At 48.5% G+C, this 20554-nt stretch overlaps 2 protein-coding genes across 8 annotated transcripts in view; one reads left to right on the forward strand and one right to left on the reverse strand.

The window, feature by feature from the left end:
* Positions 1-20554, forward strand: part of LOC127038876 (uncharacterized) — a 47364-nt gene that overhangs the window by 12474 nt on the left and 14336 nt on the right. The window lies entirely within an intron of this gene.
* Positions 1946-19991, reverse strand: CCDC27 (coiled-coil domain containing 27). Of its 7 annotated transcripts, none has more exons than XM_050931697.1 (13): positions 19808-19991; positions 18435-18604; positions 17531-17660; positions 16115-16243; positions 15391-15533; positions 14820-14981; positions 13941-14174; positions 12137-12353; positions 4357-4487; positions 4107-4184; positions 3325-3477; positions 2389-2493; positions 1946-2245 (listed from the first exon to the last, which is right to left on the reverse strand). In XM_050931697.1, the coding sequence occupies exons 2-13, from the start codon at positions 18573-18575 to the stop codon at positions 2108-2110; spliced, it is 1761 nt and encodes a 586-aa protein (XP_050787654.1). In that variant the 5' UTR covers positions 18576-18604; positions 19808-19991; the 3' UTR covers positions 1946-2107. The 7 variants fall into 7 exon arrangements, with proteins under 7 accessions (XP_050787654.1, XP_050787655.1, XP_050787653.1 ...); XM_050931698.1 differs by having other exon boundaries at positions 3325-3537; positions 18510-18604; positions 19808-19990; XM_050931696.1 differs by having other exon boundaries at positions 3325-3537; positions 15391-15530; positions 19808-19990.

Here is a 20554-nt window from a genome sequence, read left to right on the forward strand (position 1 = left end):
AGGTGTCAGCATCCCAAAATCACCTTTATAACTGGCAGCTAGATCATCCATCTCAGCAGAGAGGGCACAGCTTCAAGGGGCCTAAGGAATTAACTCCTGTCTTGCTCCCAGAGACGGTCCACTCCATGCCGGAGTGGAGGCCCAATGTCAGGGTCCTACGGAGCTTGCTTATGTAGGACCCTTAGTCCAGCATCTCACATCAGTTCACAAGGAAATGCAAAAGGGAAGTTGATTTTGTGTTTGGTTGTATTAGAAATATTAAAACTGAAGAGAAAAGCAATGGCACATCCCTCACTAACCATTTGCAATGGTGTTTTCCAAGAGACATTCAGCTGTGTGAAGATGCCACCTAGAAAAATGCAAAGCTCAGACCAAAGAGGGCAATGGCAGATGTTCATCATGAAGATTCAGCCTTGAGCTAAGCTGAAGAGGAAAATGTCCTTTAGCCTGGTTGACTTTTGTAATAGATGTCAGGATGCAAGTTATAGAACTCCAGGCAAAGGGCTGGGACGCCACATGGGGATGGATTTCATTTCTAAATAACCATGAGGCAACCATCTGAGTTGCGAACCTATCATTCTGTTCGGTGGCAGAGAGGTTGGTATCCTTAGCCTTCCTAAGGGCTTTGGGTTTGAATCTCTTGTTACCCTGTGCCCTTTTGCAAAGTAGGCATGAAATGGTACAAGTGAGTGGAGAATCCTGATTTGGCAGCATTTCATCACCACTTTACACTGGTGTAGATGAGGTCACTAGGTCCAGGCCCTGGAGAACCAGATCTTTTTATTTACTGTGACATAATTCAGCCAGAAATCTCTTACAGATGAGGAGGCTGTTTTATGCATTTGGAATAACTTTGCCCAATGGGAAATTCCTAAGTGTGGCTCTTGGTTAGGGGTAAAACACGAACATGCAATTTGGATTTGTAACTGGCTTTGGAGCTACCTGCTGACAGCACGGAATTGGCATGTGGGGAAGTCTGCTGGGAAGTAGATATTAGGGTATTTGCCCTGTTCTGTTAGTTAGAAGGAATAACTGTGTGCATGTCAAGGAGGTGATCATCATTGATTATGGAACTGGTTACAAATTTTGGTCACAAAGGCAGGTTTCTAGCTTGCTGTTATTAATGGCAATAAGGTACAGTTGAGAAGTGACTGTAAAAATGACAGAGTGGGGTTCTGTGTTTGTTGCTCAGTTATGCTCACTTTGCAATCCAAAAGATTTTATTTTTCTAATTGCCAGGCCTGCAAACTTGATCTTGGTATCTGAAAATCAAGCAGGTTGTCTCTGGTTCACGCATTGCCAATGAAAAAGATTTTGCAATGGGAACTCAATGAATAATTCTGATAAGGGTGCATGAGCCAAAGCAGAATCCAGGTCCAAACTCTATGGTGGGTTCAAGGGTGCACAGCTGAATGGGAGGTTGGCAGTGACATTGTATGAGAGCCTGGCCCAGTGGTTTATCATTAAGATTGGGAACGGGAAGACTGATTACTAAAGCTTAGATTGCCAGCACTAGTGATATCTAGCAGTGGTTAGGAACCATCCTGTTGTAGGATATGCTCAGAGATGACCTGGATGGGATTGCTAGAATCTGGCAAGTTTGAAAGGCCTGCTCATTTCAGGTCAGAAAAGCTTGGTGATCCAATGATTATGCCTGCACACTGTGTTTAAAAGGAGCATGACGAGCAGCAATGAGATAACCTGGCCAAAGCAAGTGGTGTGCAACACAGAGGGAATCATTTTCACTTTCTAGCACCTCTTATCCAAGAACTCCCAAAGCACTTTGCAAACTCACATTAACTCTCATAACTCCTGTGAGAGGCGGAGATTATTCTACAGATGGAAAATCTGAGAGAATAAGTGATTTACGGCAAATTGAGCCCTGATTCCAGTCCCCAATTCCAATTATGAGGCAACAGTGTAGACTAATTAGAGATCAGCTGGCTTAACAGAAAGCAGTTGAAGTCAAATTTAATTGTTTAATTTGTCAATAAAAAACAAAACATCAGAGAACAAACCAAAATGCAACCAGGAAAGAGCCTCAGGAGAAAGTGCCTTTCTGACTCTGTGACTCAGCTGCAGGAATCAGCTCTCAGCGTACAATACCCTATTTCACAGGACTCTTTTTGGTGGTCTTAGAATTAGGAGAGGACAAATTTGCTGGCTCAGTGCTGAAGAGAGACGGGACCTTCACACCCTTTTGTTTCAGCATCTGATGAAAATCCAGCCGCTCGCTAATTATTCTCTGGAAATCAGACATATTCACAGAAGAATCCAGCATTAGCCACGGAGGTGATAGGATCATAAAGCTTTTCGTTCTCTCACCTCTCCGCTGGTCCTCAGCTCAGGGGTCCAAGTAGAAGCATCATTCCACACTGAATCACATACCTGCATAGCCTCCAGTGCCTCCTCATCACTAATTTCAGCTTGGGGGGATTTGGCACCTGCAGCGCTGTATGTGGCCTGAATTATTTTGCTTCGAAATCTTTCAAACTTTGATTTAAAAAAGGAGGAAAAAAATGACTTTAATTTGTTTAACCAGGAACTAACCAGGTTTCCTCCAATTAAAGAAGGATGCTGTCTGACGCAAGCAAAGACCTTCTCTCACTAGAGGAAGAATTTAAACTAACCCTTGCTTTTAAGTTATGCCAACAAGAGGGTTGGAATGACAGCTGGCATTTCTGACAGGTTCTTGTGTCTCTGAATGTCCCCAGGCTACCAGCGAGGGGCAGAACTGAAATTCTGTGAAATTCTGCCCTGGCCTGAGTATGTGCAATTACCAGATGGCGTCACCAGAAGCCCCACACAGACACCTAGTGGCAGCATGTGTCTCTGAATTAGCAACCTAAGCAAATCTGATCTGATGTTGGATGGCATTGCACCTGCTTGCAGCAGGTCTGAATATGTCTCTGTAGGAATAAATATGGAGAAATGTCTTCCCATGATGGCTGTTTAGTCTGTTGCTGTATTTGAGAGAGGGGGATCCCCAGAAGGGCTGGGAGGATGTGGGATAAAATTCAGAAAGAAGTTTGGTGTTGTAACTATTCTGGTCTGAAACCTCGGGGTCTCTTTTTCTTGGTACCCCATAAGACCCATAACTTAAACAAAGGCCCCTGGCAAGCGCAGGAGCCCAAGCCTCCAGGGAAAGGTTGAGGAACAAGTGGACTGTTAACTGCCAGCCCCTCCGGTTCCAAAGGGAGCCCCATGCAGTCCACCCAATGATTGTGTCTGGGCCCTGACTAAACTGGGGCTTTTGTTCTTGTTAGCAGGAGCCCTCCCTCAGGGGAGAGGCCCGCAGTGAAGGAGGAAAGAGGCCACCTTTACCCTGGCACTGATGCACTCCAGTGCAACTTTGGCCTGCTGCTCAGCGTGCTTCAAGGCCTCGACTTGGTTCTGCATCTCACTTTGGTCACACAGCTGCTTCTGCATGTGGTGCTGGGCTACCATAACCTCTGCCTGGAGCTGGTTGATCTTGCTCTGCAAATCATCAATCAGTTTGTTTTTCTCGGCCAGTTTGGATTCTTGTTCCACAATGTCCTGAGGAGAAACACAGTTCAGAAGGAGTGGAGAAGAAAGCTGCCTAACTCAAACATGCCTCACTAGAGATTTTGCCCTGCTATTCCAAACCCTTCCTAAACTTCCCAGAAGGCAGCAGTAGCCCAGTAATGTTACTGGTTTGGGACTTTTTGTCCCCGCCAGGTTTACCTATAGTATTTAATAATTCTAATTAAGAGCCATTAAAACAGGTTTGTTCCCGTCTTCACCAATTCAGGCTTGTTAGAAAAATTAAACTGAGCAATAAAGTGTATTGAGAAACAAAACAGGCCAGGGCTATCCCATCTCTGCTTTTCATGGGACAGACTCCCCTGCAAAACTAGGGAGGACATGGATGGGTTTAGTGTTGAGAGTAACTAGAGTGAAAGACACAGCACATCAGTGCAGGATTTGGAGAGAGACCAGGAAAGAACCTAAAGGAGAACAAGGTGCTCACCAAATGGGATTGTTTTGTTTAATTTATACAGGCCCAGGCCTAATTGGGGCACAGCAGGGAGAATTAGGGTGTTGGCTGCTGTAACTGAGCACAGGAGTTTGCACTGATGAGTCACCTGTCGGAGTTTGTAATTTTCTCTCTCTATTATTCCCATCATTTCTTCACGCTTCCGTTCTTCTCGAAGGCTGGAAAACTGAAAGAAAAGGCTCCAGTTAACACATCAGCCCCATTACTACAGGTCGCAGAATGATGAGTTCCTGATTTGTTAAAAAGGAATAAAAAGTCTCACAAAGAATAAATTCCCAGTTTCCTCCACACTACACAGTGGTGGCCAATGGTCTGTGTTGTGCTCTGAGTGACTGTACCTTGGCAGACATGGCTTGTAGTTGATTTCCCCGCTCTCGAAGCTCCTTCTGTAGCATTTCCTTTTCAGACTCCGCTCTCCGTAGCTGTGACTCCTGGAAAGCCAGCTGCCTTTGCAAGGAAGTGATGGCACCTGTACAATCAGAGTAGAGTTCTGAACCAACTGGGTCCCTGTTAAAGCCCCCAAGAAACCTCCCCTAGGTGATGGAAAAAGGGGCCAGTCATTTTATTCCATCATCCAAAAGTCATCTGGCTGTGGACATAAGTTATCTTAGAACTACAGTCACTACAGAAGTACACTTCAGCTGCATGATACTTTATCGCATCACTGAATTCAAGTGTCCATTTCTTAATACCAGCCAAATTCATCTTGTGCAAGAGTCAAAATACTTAGAAATAGTTTGATATGCAGAAGCTCCCTCCAGGCTAGTGACAGAAGCTGGACATGTCACAGAGGTGCTGCTAGCTATACAGAGCTGCTCCTCTTTGTTCAAAAGCTGCTCTTGATTAGCAGTCCAAACCTTACCAAGCACTTTTAAGTAGAATCTGCCCTTGGTTGGTGTAATAACCTTAGTCCCAGATTTGGACCTTAGCGTCCAAAATATGGGGGTTAGCATGAAAACCTCCAAGCTTAGTTACCAGCTTGGACCTGGTACCTGCTGCCACCACCCAAAAAATTAGAGTGTTTTGGGGCACTCTGGTCCCCCTGAAAAACCTTTCCTGGGGACCCCAAGACCCAAATCCCTTGAGTCTCACAACAAAGGGAAATAATCCTTTTTCCCTTCCCCCCTCCAGGTGCTCCTGGAGAGATACACAGACACAAGTTCTGTGAATCCAAACAGAGTGAATCTCCCTCTCTGTTCCCAATCCTGGAAACAAAAAGTACTTTCCTATTCCCCCAGAGGGAATGCAAAGTCAGGCTAGCAATCCAACACACAAATCTCCCCTTGATTTCTTCCTCCCACCAATTCCCTGGTGAGTACAGACTCAATTTCCCTGAAGTAAAGAAAAACTCCAACAGGTCTTAAAGGAAAGCTTTATATAAAAAGAAAGAAAAATAAGTACAAATGTTCTCTCTGTATTAAGATGATACAACACAGGGTCAATTGCTTAAAAGAATATTGAATAAACAGCCTTATTCAAAAAGAATCCAAATCAAAGCACTCCAGCACTTATATTCATGCAAATACCAAAGAAAAGAAACCATATAACTTACTATCTGATCTCTTTGTCCTTACACTTGGAAACAGAAGACTAGAAAGTAGAACTACTTCTCCAAAGCTCAGAGAAAGCAGGCAGGCAGAAAACAAAGACAAAGACACTCAAATCCCTCCACCCAAAGTTGAAAAAATCCGGTTTCCTGATTGGTCCTCTGGTCAGGTGCTTCAGGTGAAAGAGACATTAACCCTTAGCTATCTGTTTATGACACGCCCCCCAAATTGCAGACAGTGGGGAAGCTCACTGGCGGCAATTTTCTTCTAGAACTTGAAAATAAACAGATTAATACAACACATACACCTTTACATATACTCCTAAGTATATAACTAACAGACTTCTACATTTTAAGAACACTTTTTAACTACTGAATTCTGGGAAACTCTCACGGGAGAGTGCATCAGCAACTTTATTAGAAGCTCCTGTGATGTGTTGAATTTTAAAATCAAAATCTTGGAGAGCTAAACTCCAACGAAGAAGTTTCTTGTTGTTCCCCTTGGCAGTATGAAGCCACTTTAGTGCAGCATGGTCAGTTTGTAGTTGGAACCGCCGTCCCCAAACATATGGGCGTAGCTTTTCCAGGGCGTACACAATGGCATAGCATTCCTTTTCACTGACTGACCAGTGACTTTCCCTCTCAGACAGTTTCTTGCTGAGAAACACGACAGGATGGAAGTTGCGATCTGTTGCTTCCTGCATGAGCACTGCTCCTATACCACGCTCAGATGCATCTGTGGTTACTAGGAATGGCTTGTCAAAATCCGGGGCCCTGAGCACAGGGTCAGACATGAGCGTTGCCTTAAGTTGGGTAAAGGCCTTTTGACACTAATTAGTCCACTTAACTGCATTTGGCTGGGTCTTTTTGGTCAGGTCGGTCAGTGGGGCAGCGATTTGGCTGTAGTGTGGTACAAATCGCCTGTAGTATCCGGCCAAGCCTAAGAAGGATTGGACCTGTTTCTTTGACCTTGGGACAGGCCACTTTTGGATAGCATCTACCTTGGCCTGTAGGGGGTTTATGGTTCCTCGACCCACCTGGTGCCCCAGGTAAGTCACTCTGTTTTGGCCTATTTGACACTTTTTGGCCTTAACAGTTAGTCCTGCCTGCCTGATGCGCTCAAAGACCTTTTCCAGGTGTAGTAGGTGTTCGGGCCAGGAGTCTGAAAAAATGGCCACATCATCGAGGTAGGCAACTGCAAATTCTCCCAGTCCAGCTAGTAGACCATCTACCAGCCTCTGGAAGGTGGCGGGTGCATTTCGAAGGCCGAAAGGAAGGACATTGAATTCATACACCCCCGCATGGGTGACGAATGCTGACCTCTCCTTGGCAGGTTCATCTAGCGGTACTTGCCAGTACCCCTTGATTAAGTCTATTGTAGAGATGAACTGGGCACGTCCCAACTTCTCCAATAGCTCATCGGTACGTGGCATTGGATAGTTGTCCGGACGAGTTACAGCATTTAGCTTACGGTAGTCCACGCAAAAGCGTATTTCCCCATCTGGTTTGGGTACCAGAACCACTGGAGATGCCCATGCACTAGTAGATGAGCGGATTATACCCATCTGTAGCATGTTCTGGATCTCCCGTTCTATAGCAGCTTGGGCATGAGGAGACACTCGGTAGGGTGGGGTTCTGATTGGGTGAGCATTACCTGTATTAATGGAGTGGTATGCCCGTTCAGTCCGTCCTGGGGTGGCTGAGAACAATGGGGCGAAGCTAGTGCACAGCTCCTTGATTTGTTGCCGCTGCAGACGTTCCAGGGTGGTTGAGAGGTTCACCTCTTCCACGCCACCGTCTTTTTTCCCGTCGTAGTAGACACCGTCAGGCCACTCAGCATCATCTCCCTGGACTGTAAACTGACAAACCTGTAAATCTCTGGAATAGAAAGGCTTGAGAGAATTAACATGGTACACTTTAGGCTTTAGTGAGGAATTGGGAAATGCTATGAGGTAGTTTACAGCTCCCAGGCGCTCTTGGACCGTGAATGGCCCTTCCCATGATGCTTCCATCTTATGGGCCTGTTGCGCCTTCAAGACCATAACCTGGTCTCCTACCTTGAAGGAACGTTCTCTGGCATGTCTGTCATACCAGGCCTTTTGCTCTTCCTGAGCATTCTTTAGGTTCTCTCTAGCAAGGGCTAAAGAGTGTCGGAGGGTGCTTTGTAGGTTGCTTACAAAGTCCAGAATGTTAGTTCCTGGAGAAGGCGTAAACCCCTCCCATTGCTGCTTCACCAACTGTAATGGCCCCTTAACCTCGTGACCATACACAAGTTCAAATGGTGAAAACCCTAAACTGGGATGTGGTACAGCCCTGTAGGCAAACAGCAACTGCTGCAACACTAGGTCCCAATTATTGGAGAATTCGTTGATGAATTTTCGTATCATGGCCCCCAAAGTTCCATTGAACCTTTCCACCAGGCCATTGGTTTGATGGTGGTACGGGGTGGCAACCAAGTGATTCACCCCATGAGTTTCCCACAGTTTTTCCATGGTTCCTGCCAGGAAATTAGACCCTGAATCTGTAAGGATGTCGGAGGGCCAACCTACCCTGGCAAAGATGTCTGTTAGGGCCAGGCACACAGTGTTAGCCCTGGTGTTGCCTAGAGCTACTGCTTCCGGCCATCGGGTAGCAAAGTCCACTAAAGTCAGTACGTACTGCTTTCCTTTGGGCGTCTTTTTTGGGAAAGGGCCCAGAATATCCACAGCTACTTGCTGAAATGGGACCTCAATTATGGGGAGTGGCTGGAGAGGGGCCTTGACCTGGTCTTGAGGCTTTCCCACTCTTTGGCATACCTCACAAGACCGGACATACTTGGCAACATCCTTGCCCATCCCCTCCCAGTGGAAGGACTTCCCCAACCGGTCTTTGGTTCTGTTCACCCCAGCATGGCCACTGGGATGATCATGGGCTAAGCTTAAGAGCTTCTCCCGGTACTTAGTTGGAACCACCAACTGTTTTTGCGGCTGCCATTCTTCCCGGTGTCCACCAGAAAGAATTTCCTTGTATAAAAGTCCTTGGTCTATAACAAACCGGGATCGATTAGAAGAGCTGAGAGGCGGTGGGGTGCTCCGGGCCACCGCCCAAGCTTTCTGAAGGCTGTCATCTGCTTCCTGCTCAGTCTGGAACTGTTCCCTTGAGGCTGGGGTCACCAGTTCTTCCTCAGACTGTGGACTTGGGCTTGGTCCCTCTGGAAGCGATGTAGGTGATGGGGTTGTTTCCGTTGCTGGTGAACCGCTCTCCGCTGGTGCACCTGAGGGTATTTTAGGCTCTGGCTGAGCCTTTTGGGTATGGTTGTCTTTTGCTTCTGCCAGTTCTGGCTCGCTGGCGCCCTCTGGCGTTGAGTTTGAAGATGGGGTTGCACTTGCTGGTGCTGGTTGCTGTTCCAGTTCCGGGCCTGGGACTGGAGATGCTGTGGCTGTTTCAGTGGTAGGCATGGAATCTGGGTCCACTACCTCTGTCTGGGTCTCTGGTAACACAGACGGGGCCTCTGTGGACGGTTCAGGAACAGGAATGGGTCTGGAAGCTTGCCTGGTTTGGCTACGTGTAACCATTCCCACTCTCTTGGCCCGCCTCACCTGGTTGGCCAAGTCTTCCCCCAGTAGCATGGGGATAGGATAATTGTCATAGACTGCAAAAGTCCACATTCCTGACCAGCCTTTGTACTGGACAGGCAGTTGAGCTGTAGGCAAGTCTACAGCTTGTGACATGAAGGGGTAAATTGTAACTTTGGCCTTTGGGTTGATGAATTTGGGGTCAACGAAGGATTGGTGGATAGCTGACACTTGTGCCCCCGTGTCTCTCCACGCAGTAACCTTCTTTCCACCCACTCTCAAATTTTCCCTTCGCTCCAAGGGTATTTGAGAGGCATCCGGGCCTGGGGATCTTTGGTGTGATGGTGGTGTAATGAATTGCACTCGCATGGTGTTCTTGGGACACTTGGCCTTGATATGTCCCAGTTCATTACACTTAAAGCATCTTCCATCTGATGGGTCACTGGGCCGAGGTGAGTTACTGGAGACTGGTGAGGTTGAAGGGTAGGGTATCTGTGGCTTTACTTGGGTGGTATGTGGGGTCTTTGGCTGTCCTCGGTTGTAGGGTTTATGGTCTGTGTGCCCCCTGGGGTAATCGTTCCCCTTGACAGTAGCTTTCTTGCTTTCTGCCAGTTCCATCCATTTGGCTCCAATCTCCCCCGCCTCAGCGATATTCTTGGGGTTTCCATCTTGTATGTACCGTGTGATGTCTTCAGGAACACCATCCAAGAACTGCTCCATTTGTATGAGGAGGTTCAGTTCTTCCAAGGTTTGAATGTTGTTTCCTGTTAGCCAGGCCTCATAGTTTTTTGCAATGTAGTAGGCGTGTTTGGGAAATGACACCTCTGGTTTCCACTTTTGGGTTCTGAAGCGCCGACGGGCATGATCTGGGGTTATCCCCATCCTGTATCTGGCCTTGGTTAGGAAAAGTTTATAGTCATTCATTTGGTGCTTAGGCATTTCAGCTGCCACCTCTGCTAAAGGTCCACTGAGCTGTGACCTCAATTCTACCATGTACTGGTCTTCGGGAATGCTGTACCCAAGACAGGCTCTTTCAAAATTTTCCAAGAAGGCCTTGGTGTCATCACCTGCCTTGTAGGTGGGAAATTTTCTGTGCTGTGGAGCAATATTTGGTGCCGGGTTGTTAGGGTTGGCTGGCACAGGCAGCCCAGCTTTTGCCAACTCCAGTTCATGTTTTCTCTGTTTTTCCTTCTCTTCATTCTCTTTTTGTTGTTTTTCCATTTCTCGGTGGTGGGCCGCCTCCTCTTCTTCTTGCTTCCTTCTGTGGGCCAACTCATCTTCTGCTTGTTTCCTTCGGTAGGCCATCTCTTCTTCTTCTAGTTTTCTTTTGTGTGCTGCCTCTTTGATCTGTTCTTCTCTTTCTTTCATCTCCATCTCTTTTTGTTTTATTTCCAGTTGTCGCCTGTGTTCAGCTTCTTTGATTTGTTCTTCGGCGTCAATTTTTGCCTTAGAAGTCATGGTTCCTGTTTTCTTGTGTTGGGGTGCCCTCCGGTGTTTATCTTCTGAACTGCAGGTTCTCTGTTGCCTCCTGAAGTCTGCCTAGCAACAGTGCCTTTAGTTAATTTTCCTTTTCTCTCTCTAGCTAATGTTCAATGAAGGGAAACCAGAAAAACCACTTTATTTGCATGCATATAAGTGCCGGTACTTGCCTCCTAATGGGAGGGCTATTGCATGACAAAAGACCCTTAACATGCAAGCCACAAACTGCGAGAGAGAGCAGAAAAAAAAATTCTCTCTGGTTCCCTTTTAAAACCAACTGCTTCTCTCTGCTAAAAAGCCCTTAGCAGAGAAAAGAAAAATATAATATTTCTACTGGCTTCTGGGTTCTGTCTATCTCCCACCAGCTGCCACTCATGTAATAACCTTAGTCCCAGATTTGGACCTTAGCGTCCAAAATATGGGGGTTAGCATGAAAACCTCCAAGCTTAGTTACCAGCTTGGACCTGGTACCTGCTGCCACCACCCAAAAAATTAGAGTGTTTTGGGGCACTCTGGTCCCCCTGAAAAACCTTTCCTGGGGACCCCAAGACCCAAATCCCTTGAGTCTCACAACAAAGGGAAATAATCCTTTTTCCCTTCCCCCCTCCAGGTGCTCCTGGAGAGATACACAGACACAAGTTCTGTGAATCCAAACAGAGTGAATCTCCCTCTCTGTTCCCAATCCTGGAAACAAAAAGTACTTTCCTATTCCCCCAGAGGGAATGCAAAGTCAGGCTAGCAATCCAACACACAAATCTCCCCTTGATTTCTTCCTCCCACCAATTCCCTGGTGAGTACAGACTCAATTTCCCTGAAGTAAAGAAAAACTCCAACAGGTCTTAAAGGAAAGCTTTATATAAAAAGAAAGAAAAATAAGTACAAATGTTCTCTCTGTATTAAGATGATACAACACAGGGTCAATTGCTTAAAAGAATATTGAATAAACAGCCTTATTCAAAAAGAATCCAAATCAAAGCACTCCAGCACTTATATTCATGCAAATACCAAAGAAAAGAAACCATATAACTTACTATCTGATCTCTTTGTCCTTACACTTGGAAACAGAAGACTAGAAAGTAGAACTACTTCTCCAAAGCTCAGAGAAAGCAGGCAGGCAGAAAACAAAGACAAAGACACTCAAATCCCTCCACCCAAAGTTGAAAAAATCCGGTTTCCTGATTGGTCCTCTGGTCAGGTGCTTCAGGTGAAAGAGACATTAACCCTTAGCTATCTGTTTATGACAGTTGGTAATGGGCATCTTTACCAGGCAAGCTGTAAGGGAACATAATTCAAAAGTAGCTGCTGTTGTTGGGAAGCTACCTTTAAACTGCACAGGGAATAGAAGCTGCAGCCTCTCAGTGAAGATCTAATGTAGATCCTTCCTAGACAAAGAGAACTGAGCCACAATAATGACTTTCTCTTGCTCCCCATAACCACCATACAAATTGTTTACAAAATAGGGGAAGAGTTTGGGATCTAGCCACTAAAATTTCAGATACTCTCTGGTCTTTTGTGTTCCCCGTATGCCAGTCCTGGTACCTGTGGCCATGTCATAGTCCGTTTTTGCTTTCTCCAGTTCTTTACAGAGTTCTTGGTTCATTTGCTGGAATTCTCTGAGCTTGATCAGGGATGCTTTCTCTTCTGCCTCTGCCTCATTCTCTCCCTCCTCTTCAGAAGCCACTTCAATCTCTGTACCACTAAGAAGCTCTTTTTCCATGTCCTCTTGTCTCAAGCCCTTTTGCTGCATTTCTGAGTACTGTAAGGACAAAAGGACAGGAAGAATTTTGAAAGTTGAAGCAAAATGCAGCGTTAGGTAGAGACTGGCTTTAGTCATATAAGGCTCCATTTCTGGAGCTGAATGTTTGGAGGGGCGGGAGTCTAGTTCCGGAGTTGCATTTAGGGCACCTCGCTAACCCTGAGCCAGAGACCTTACAAATGGAATAATGTAATGTGTGGTGAAACATTGACACGGGTTAAGAAAATGATTCAGTAACTGCTGCAGCTTAATTACTGGTTCCCTTTTAAACTCTCGAGTTCTAGTCCAAACGCAGGAAAACTGTGCTTCCTGTTTTTCTTTATCTAAAAGTGTCTATTGTGTCCAGCACTGGAGCATCTGGGGACCTCACAATGTCTAGATGGGGTGGGCAAACTTTTCGGGCTGCGGGCCACATCTGGGTGGAGAAATTGTATGCAGAGCCGAGGGACGGAGTATGGGAGGGGGTGCAGTGTGCAGGAATCGGCTCAGGGCAAGGGATTGGGGCAGAGGAGGGGTGCATGGTGTATGAGGGGCCTGAGGGAAGGGGGTTGTGGTGCAGGAGTGTGGAGTGCAGGAGGAGGCTCTGGACAAGGGTGCAGGAGGGGTGAGGACTGCGGGAGGGGTCTCGGGCAGGGGGTTGGGGTGCAGGAAGGGTGTGGCAGGGGGTTGGGGTGCAGGAGGGGTGTGGGCTATACAAGGGGGATCAGGACAAGGAGTTGGGGTGCAAGGTGCAGGTAGAGGGCTTAGGGCAGGGAGTTGGGGGGGCAGGCTGCAGGTGGGGTTTGGCTCCGGCCTGGCGCCGCTTACCTAAAGTGGCTCTGGGGTGGCAGCAGCATGCACTAGGGCCAGGGCAGACTCCCTGCATGCCTGCCCTGGCCCTGGCCCTGGCCCTGGCCCTGTGCCACTCCAGGAAGTGTTGCGGCCCCTGGAGGAGGGGTGGGGGCAGAGGGCGCCACGTGCACTGCCCTTGCCGCGCCTCCAGGTACCTCCCCTGAAGCTCCCATTGGCCTCGGTTCCCCATTCCAGGCCAATGGAAGCTGTGGGGGGCAGTGCCTGGAGGCAAGGGCAATGCACAGAGCCCTCTGCCCCCCAATCCAGGGGCCACAGGGAATTGGTGCCAGCCACTACTGAGAGTGGCGCGTGGCTCACAGCGCCATGGGGGCAATCCCGTGGGGTGTGAGTCTGAAGCCCAGCTGCCGGAGTCCAGAGCCCAATGCCCCATGGTCAGAGCCTGTGGCCAGAGCCTGCCACCCGCCACACCAGGGCTAAAGCCAGAAGCCTGAGTCTCACCGCCCCCGGGAAGGTGGCGAACTCACACCAGCTGTCTGCTCCGCTGATGTTTGTGGCTCAAGATGGGGGCAGGACCCAACCCCTCCTTGCTGCCCCCTGGGTCCGAATCACTGCCCAAGAGGCTGTGGCTGCAAGAAAAGCCCCTGGTAGTCGCATTTGAGAAATGCTGATCTAGAGGATGCAGTCACTAAAGGACACCTTTAGCAGCAGTGTGAAAATAACATAATAGCACAGACTCCTCTCATTCTACTGTCAGTTTCTTTTGCCATATCTGAACTAGTGCAGATCCTCTTTCACCTCCTTTTCCAGTTGCCATAGTTCCTCCTGGTCTTTCATCAAGGACTCAGACAGGCTAGCAATCTTAGAGTCCAGCATTTTATCAGAGTAGCTTAGTTTTAATTTTAAGCATGCCACCTCCTCTCTCAAATCTTCTTTAGTGCCACTTTCTCCTAAGCCATCCTGCACTGAACTTCTTAGCCTAGGCATCTTTGTCTTGCTGTCATCAGCTACAGGTTCTGAGGCTGCATCTTTCTGCAAGGGAAAATTTAGTATGAGGAAAACTACCTAGGAAGCTAAAAATAGGAAGCTGCTTTCCACACTCTTAGCTTGCAGCGCATAAAGGAAAGAGCTTGGTGCAGTAACTGCAATTATACCTCACCTTGTCAGTGAATTCTTAGTTCTAGGCCTCCACAATGGTTCTGGGGAAGTTGATTATGATCCTCATAGGGGATATAATAAAGCTACTGACCGTGACTGTGTCAGTCGGAGGCAATCTGAAGCAGAATGGAATGCTGAGAGTGCTCATTTGATAACGTGTTTAGAAAATGATGCACAAAGTGGGACTGCTGGAGGGGTCTCATTTGCATATAATTACCCAGAATGCTCTTCACTCTCACTGTGTTACTTGTGAATTCAGGGCACAAGGAGGGCCTTAAATAGCTTTTATTTTGAACCTCACTTCCTAAGTCTGGTTGTTTTTTGTGTGTGTGCCCCTGTTTGAGGAAATCCCTTGTCTGCTTACATCATAGAATCATAGGTTCAGAAGTGACCACAAGGGTCATCATTATCAGCTTTTCCACTAGTGATGGCCACTGCTGATAGACTTCATAGTGAGAGACAAAATGGCTATTTTAAATGCGTGCTTCATTTCATGCAGAGAAAATGAGTGTAAGTCACCTCCTTTGTGATGACACTTTCCCTCCTGAGCAGCTCCAGATGCTTCTTCAGATTCTCCATCTCCTCCCTAAGGATAGAGATTACATCATCCTTCCTTGCACATTCTGCTTTACATCTTGAAAGACGACTAATCTCTTCTCCCATCATCAACAAGCATCGTTCCTGGGAACAGAAATAGGCATAGCGTTCACTCAAACAATGCATCTGAGGTTTGATGGGATATTGGTAGGCAGGAAAAAGATGGATGTGTGGCATACGAGTGGATGACTTACTGTATGGTATCTAGTCTAAGGGACTAGAACCCAGGACTCCTAGGTTCTCTTTCTTATTTTGACGTGGACTTACTGCCATTCTCCTCTCTATTTGCTTTCCCTTCTTTCCTGCACTTCACGTTGTTTAGAAAAAGAACTTTGAGATCCTTTGATGAATCCATTTATTCAAATAAAATTCTATAATTAACTTAATTTACATCACACCCTTAGAAAGTGAATTTTCTAGATGGATCACTTTGCAATTAACTATGTGCATGGTCTACTCTTCTTTTTGAAGTATTATAGCAACATTTTCTTACCTTCTCACGGATTACATCAATATACCATGGGATTTTACTCTCTATAGGTCCTCTTTGTTGTTCAGCTGGAACTATTCCTTCTGTGAAACTCTTCCATTTCGAGAGACCAGTGAAACTTTTAGTGGGTAGGAGCTGGCCAGCTGCTGGCGGCGGGGGGAGAAATAGTGGAAAGAACATTCATCTAAATATCACCCAGAGACTGGAAAAACGTATTTGTTCTGTCAAACTTATTTCTTCTGGCAACAAATCTCTATTACTAGCCTCAACTTTTTGGGTTCCACTTACTGTACCATTTAAAAAACTCCTCAGAAAAGATTTACCATATTGAATTAAAAACAGTGACCCAGCCTGCAATGGATAGGCTTCAAAAGGAGTTGTCTTGTTCAAACTGCCTGCTGGCTTGTACCTTAATCAGCAAAATCCTCCAACTCGTGACTGGACTTGTATGTGCCATGTCCTGCATATTACCACACGTAGACTGGAACAAGGACCATGAAGGACTATAGGCAGCACTTTTACCACCCGGTGCAGGTTGCTCTATGGAGTATATAGCTCGGAGATCATGTCATGCCACACCACCAACTGGTTAAAAAGAATAACCAAGGCAAGCCCAATGGTTTTTCCTATAGCAACGTAATGTGCTGCCTTGCAAAAGCACCGATTTCACACCCTTCTGGGAAAACACACACGCATACAATCTTCACAGTCATCCCCTTACCCTTACCTTTGGTGGCCAATTCTGATGGATATGTGTTCTGAAAGGCAGCATTCCACTCTTCAAAGTTGAGTTGGGAGGACAGACTGATGGTACTCAAATTAAAGGACAAATCAGGGACATCTGATAAAGTACTTTCTGTGTTTGAAACAAATATCCTAGTTACTTCTAGGTGGTTTTTCTTTTTTGTTTTTGGCAAGAAAAATATCTATTTTGACGTATTCCAGATTCTCAGCACTCTGGCTTATACCTTCTGTCACAAAAAAGGGTTGAAACTCTTACCAGTTTCAGAGAAGTGAAGAGAATGTGGGTTTTATGCAAAATGAGATGGACTGATTTAAATATTATGCATTTATACTGAATTTCTAGTTCAGATATGTGAGGAACCTATCACTTTTAATATCCAGGTAGATTTACCTGGTCACGGTAACACAAACTTATGACAGAATGAAAGGGGCTGAGATCTGAGTCACTTCGCCCTTCTGAATAAGGAAAAATCTGTCTTCAGTCACAGAGCAGGCTAAAAGGGACCACCAGAGCATCCAGAAACTAGTTCTGAAACTCCATTCAGCATGAAACTGTCACAGACCAGCATAAGCCCAAAGGTTCCTTAGCCTGAAAAATGGGGCTGGTGTTCAGGATATAGGGAAAAACTCCTCTCAGTAGGACTACTCTACTCTGCGACTACTCCTTCAAGAGACATATGGAGTTTATAGCCTAAACAGCCTGGGTGCAATCAAGAAGCCCCCTGCCCCGCCCTGGGGCTATACATAAACAGGGAAAGGAAGCTGAGTGAGAGAGAAAGGAACCAGAAGTGGTGTTGGTGACAATGGCCCATCGGTCACCAGCCTGACCTAGGCTTAGAGACTTTGTTTTCTGATTGTATGCTTGGTTATGCTGACTCAAGCCTTGGAGATAAGAGCCTTATGAACTTAATTAAATTGTTCCTTCCCTGACCTGCTGTCTAAGGAAAGGGAGACAGCTTGCCCGCCTCCTAGAACAATAGGAGAAGCTGGAACTCTGGAGGCCCTCTGAAGGCAGGATGGTTTTTGTTTAGGTGGTCTTGACCTCTTTCTTGGATTATGTACATTTGCCTTTGGGTTTTTCACTTGCTACCAGCTAGGCTTTTCTTTTTTAACTTTTTGTGGTAGCATTGAGGAAATGCTAAATAAATGATACTGTCGAAAGCTCCTACTAGCAAATAATACATACTAGTCAAGTGCAAGATTCGTGTTATGTGTTAAAGTTGTGCTGAGGGAATCATCAGTACTCTAGCTATCTGCAATTTGATGAATGAATGGGGAAACAATTTGTAGGACTTAAATGGAAGTACTGAGGAAATAAGGGCTATCATGTGGGAGAAATAGCTTAATATATCACAGGAAAGAGTATTGGGGGTTTGCTGATCTCTCTTGTGAGCCTTACCAAGCTGGGATGTTGAAGTTGCTCTGTTACTAAATCTAGGACATCCAGGGCGCATTAGAAAAGATCTCTGTAATTCCTTCACCTGGGGCTCATACTCTGACTCAGAGAAGCCAGCAGGTTTGATATCAGCCTGGCAAAGAGGAGGACATTAGACCATTAACTGGATGTGTCTTATTCAAAAAGTGCTCTTTAACTGTAGGTTGGCAGGAAGGTAGGTGTAAATCCATTCTGTGATGTGACAACCAGCAATGATAGGCTGATCAAGGTCAGGGCCTGATCTGAAAAGTGCTGAGTATCCTCAACTCCATTCTGAAGTTGGAGGGAGTAGAGGGGGCTCAGCATGTCAGAGGAGGCACTGAGTTCACTGCAGGATCAGACTCTCATGAAGAAAGGAATTTTTAGCATTTGATGAAGGCTTTCTCCCACTTTCTTTCAACTAAGATTTTTCAAGGGAGTTAAATGCCCAAATCCCATTGCAACTGTGTGCCTAACCCCCTTTGGAATTTCCAGCATTAATCCTGGGGGCGGGATTATGATGTTGCTGATAAACAAAGCATTGCAATTGCATAGGAGAGATGAAAATCCACTTCTTGCCATTATCTGCATATTAAAGCTGGCCTTTGCTGCACTTCCCTTGAGAGGCCCCAGTATTTTGTGGGTAAGCAAATGGCATATGATTGGCTAATGTGGTGTGCAGAATCCATTCTACTCGATGGGATTTTCCTTTCTTTGGAGCTCAAACCTGGAAGAAGCTGCTGCCCAAAATGCCAACCTGTAAGGTGCTCAGTACTTCTCAGAAGGTGTATAGTGTTAGCAAGGCAGCCCCTTTTGACCCTTTGCTTCCCAAATCAAATCCCATTTTATCATGTCTAAAACGTGATTAAAATAGTAGCATATTAAATACTTGGTTCTCATAGTAGCGTCTGACTGCTTGAGCTGATTTACTCAGCGTGGATCTACCGCTGGGAAGTTTCCATACTGGGGTCTGTTGCCTTCGGCTGCTTAATTCTTGGAGCTCACTGAAACCCTTTGTCATCAAGTTCATCTCTCTAATGGTATTTCGCCAATCTCAGCCTTTCACAAAATGGAGAGGGGGAGAATTAACAGGAGCCTGTGGGGTTAAAAGGCCTATAATTTTACAAATCACATTTCCTCATTTGTGTTCCTGATAAGTCTCAATCAGAGGTTTGCAAACTGTGGGGCCTGCCCCCCGGAGAGGGGGCAGAGAGGAACTTTCAGGGGGACACCAGCCCAGTGTGGTTGAGGATCTTGGCTGTGGGGAGCAGGAGGGAGGGGGGCTGGCTCAGGGATTGGGGGGAAGCAGGGGGTTGTGGGGGCAGGGATTGAAGGTGACTGGGGGCAGGGCTGTTGGGGGGAGGAGCAGGGATCTGGCTTAGGGGGTGGGGTGCAGGGAGTGGAGGGAGGCTGAGGGAGCAGGAGGGGGAGATAGCTGAGTGATTGGGGGGGCAGGGAGTGGAGGGGGTTGGGGGCTAGGGGAGCAGGAGGGGGAGCTGGCTGAGGGATTGGGGGGAGCAGGGGGCTGGTTTAGGGGCTGGGGCAAGGGACTGGAGGGAGGTTGAGGGTGCTGGGGGCAGGCGGCTAGGGAGCAAGAGGGGGGCTGGCTGAGGGATTAGAGGGAGAAGGGGGTGGTTTAGGGGTTGGGGGGCCAAGGGAAGCAGGGGACTGGGGCCAGGGAGTGGAGGGGGCTAGGGGAGCAGGAAGGGGGCTGGATGAGGGATTGGGGGAGCAGGGAGCTGGTTTAGGGGCTGGGGGGCCAGGGACTGGAGGGGGGCTGGCTGGGGGAGCAGGGAGTTGGTGGCTAGGGGGGCTGGTTGAGGGGTGGGAGGAGCTGGCTTAGGGGCTGGGAGCTGATAGGTGGGGGGAGCAGAGGTTTGGTGGGGGCAGAGATGAAAGCGGTTGAGGGTGGGGTGGGGTGAGGCAGGGCAGGTCCGGGTGGGGAGGAGCAGGGGGCTGGCTGGGGGGCGGGGCTGTCGGGGGAGGGGAGGAGCAGGGGGCTGGCTGGGGGCGGGGTTGTCGGGGGGGCTGTCGGGGGCGGGGCCGGGAGGGGCGGAGCAGGGGGCTGACTGGGGGCGGGGCTGTCGGGGGGGCTGGCTGGGGGCGGGGCCGGGAGGGGAGGAGCAGGGGGCTGACTGGGGGGGTGGAGCCTGGAGGGGAGGAGCAGGGGGCTGGCTGGGGGGTGGAGCCGGGAGGGGAGGAGCAGGGGGCTGACTGGGGGCGGGGCTGTCGGGGGGGCTGGCTGGGGGCGGGGCTCCTCACCTGCTGCGACCCCTGCACCCGACGGTGGCGTCTCAACCAGCCTCAGCCCAGCCGCTCGGCCTGCGGGAGCCTGACAAGGCCCGTGGCGGGACGGACAGGGGAGGTGACCAATGAGCTGAGGGAACGGCGAGCAGCGGGCGGGGAGGCGCCCGGTTGTGGACGGCTGTTGCTAAGCAACTGTCTGAGAGCGGGGGGCGGGCGAAACCAGCCTCTGAGAGCGCTTGAGCGGCAGCGCCCCTGGCGGGCAGCGCGGGCAATGCAGGCTCCCTGCTCTGCCCCAGGCTAGGCGGCACCTCGGCTGCACGAGCGCGGGCGGGGAGGTGCCGGGCGCGCAGCCCCGCGGTCGGAGCCCGCTGGGCAGAGCCCTTAGCCCAGCTCCCCTCGGGCAGAGACGGGGCGGTCCCTGGGTCTCCCACTGCCAGTGGCTTCCTGAGGCCACGTGTGCGCCGTGTCGCGCTCTCTGCGCTCCGCGCTGAACTGCCGCGAGTGGGCAGCCGCCCCGGCCAGCACACCGCACCTTCCCTGCGGGACCCTCTGTCCGCCCGCTAATGCGCCCTAGGAGCAGCGCCGGCGGAGGCAGGTCCCACGCCGGGCCTGGGAGCAGCCCCCAGGACCAGCGGTGCCTTCATGCTCCCTAGCGTGGCAGTGTGTGTTTGAAAGTCAGACTCGGAAAGCAGCAGGCCCCGGGGCCGGGCAGCATCAGGGAGCTCGCCGGGGACAGTGCATGCGGAGGGGAGTAGGTCGGTG

Source organism: Gopherus flavomarginatus, chromosome 21, assembly GCF_025201925.1.
Source record: "Gopherus flavomarginatus isolate rGopFla2 chromosome 21, rGopFla2.mat.asm, whole genome shotgun sequence".
NCBI lineage: Eukaryota > Metazoa > Chordata > Testudines > Testudinidae > Gopherus > Gopherus flavomarginatus.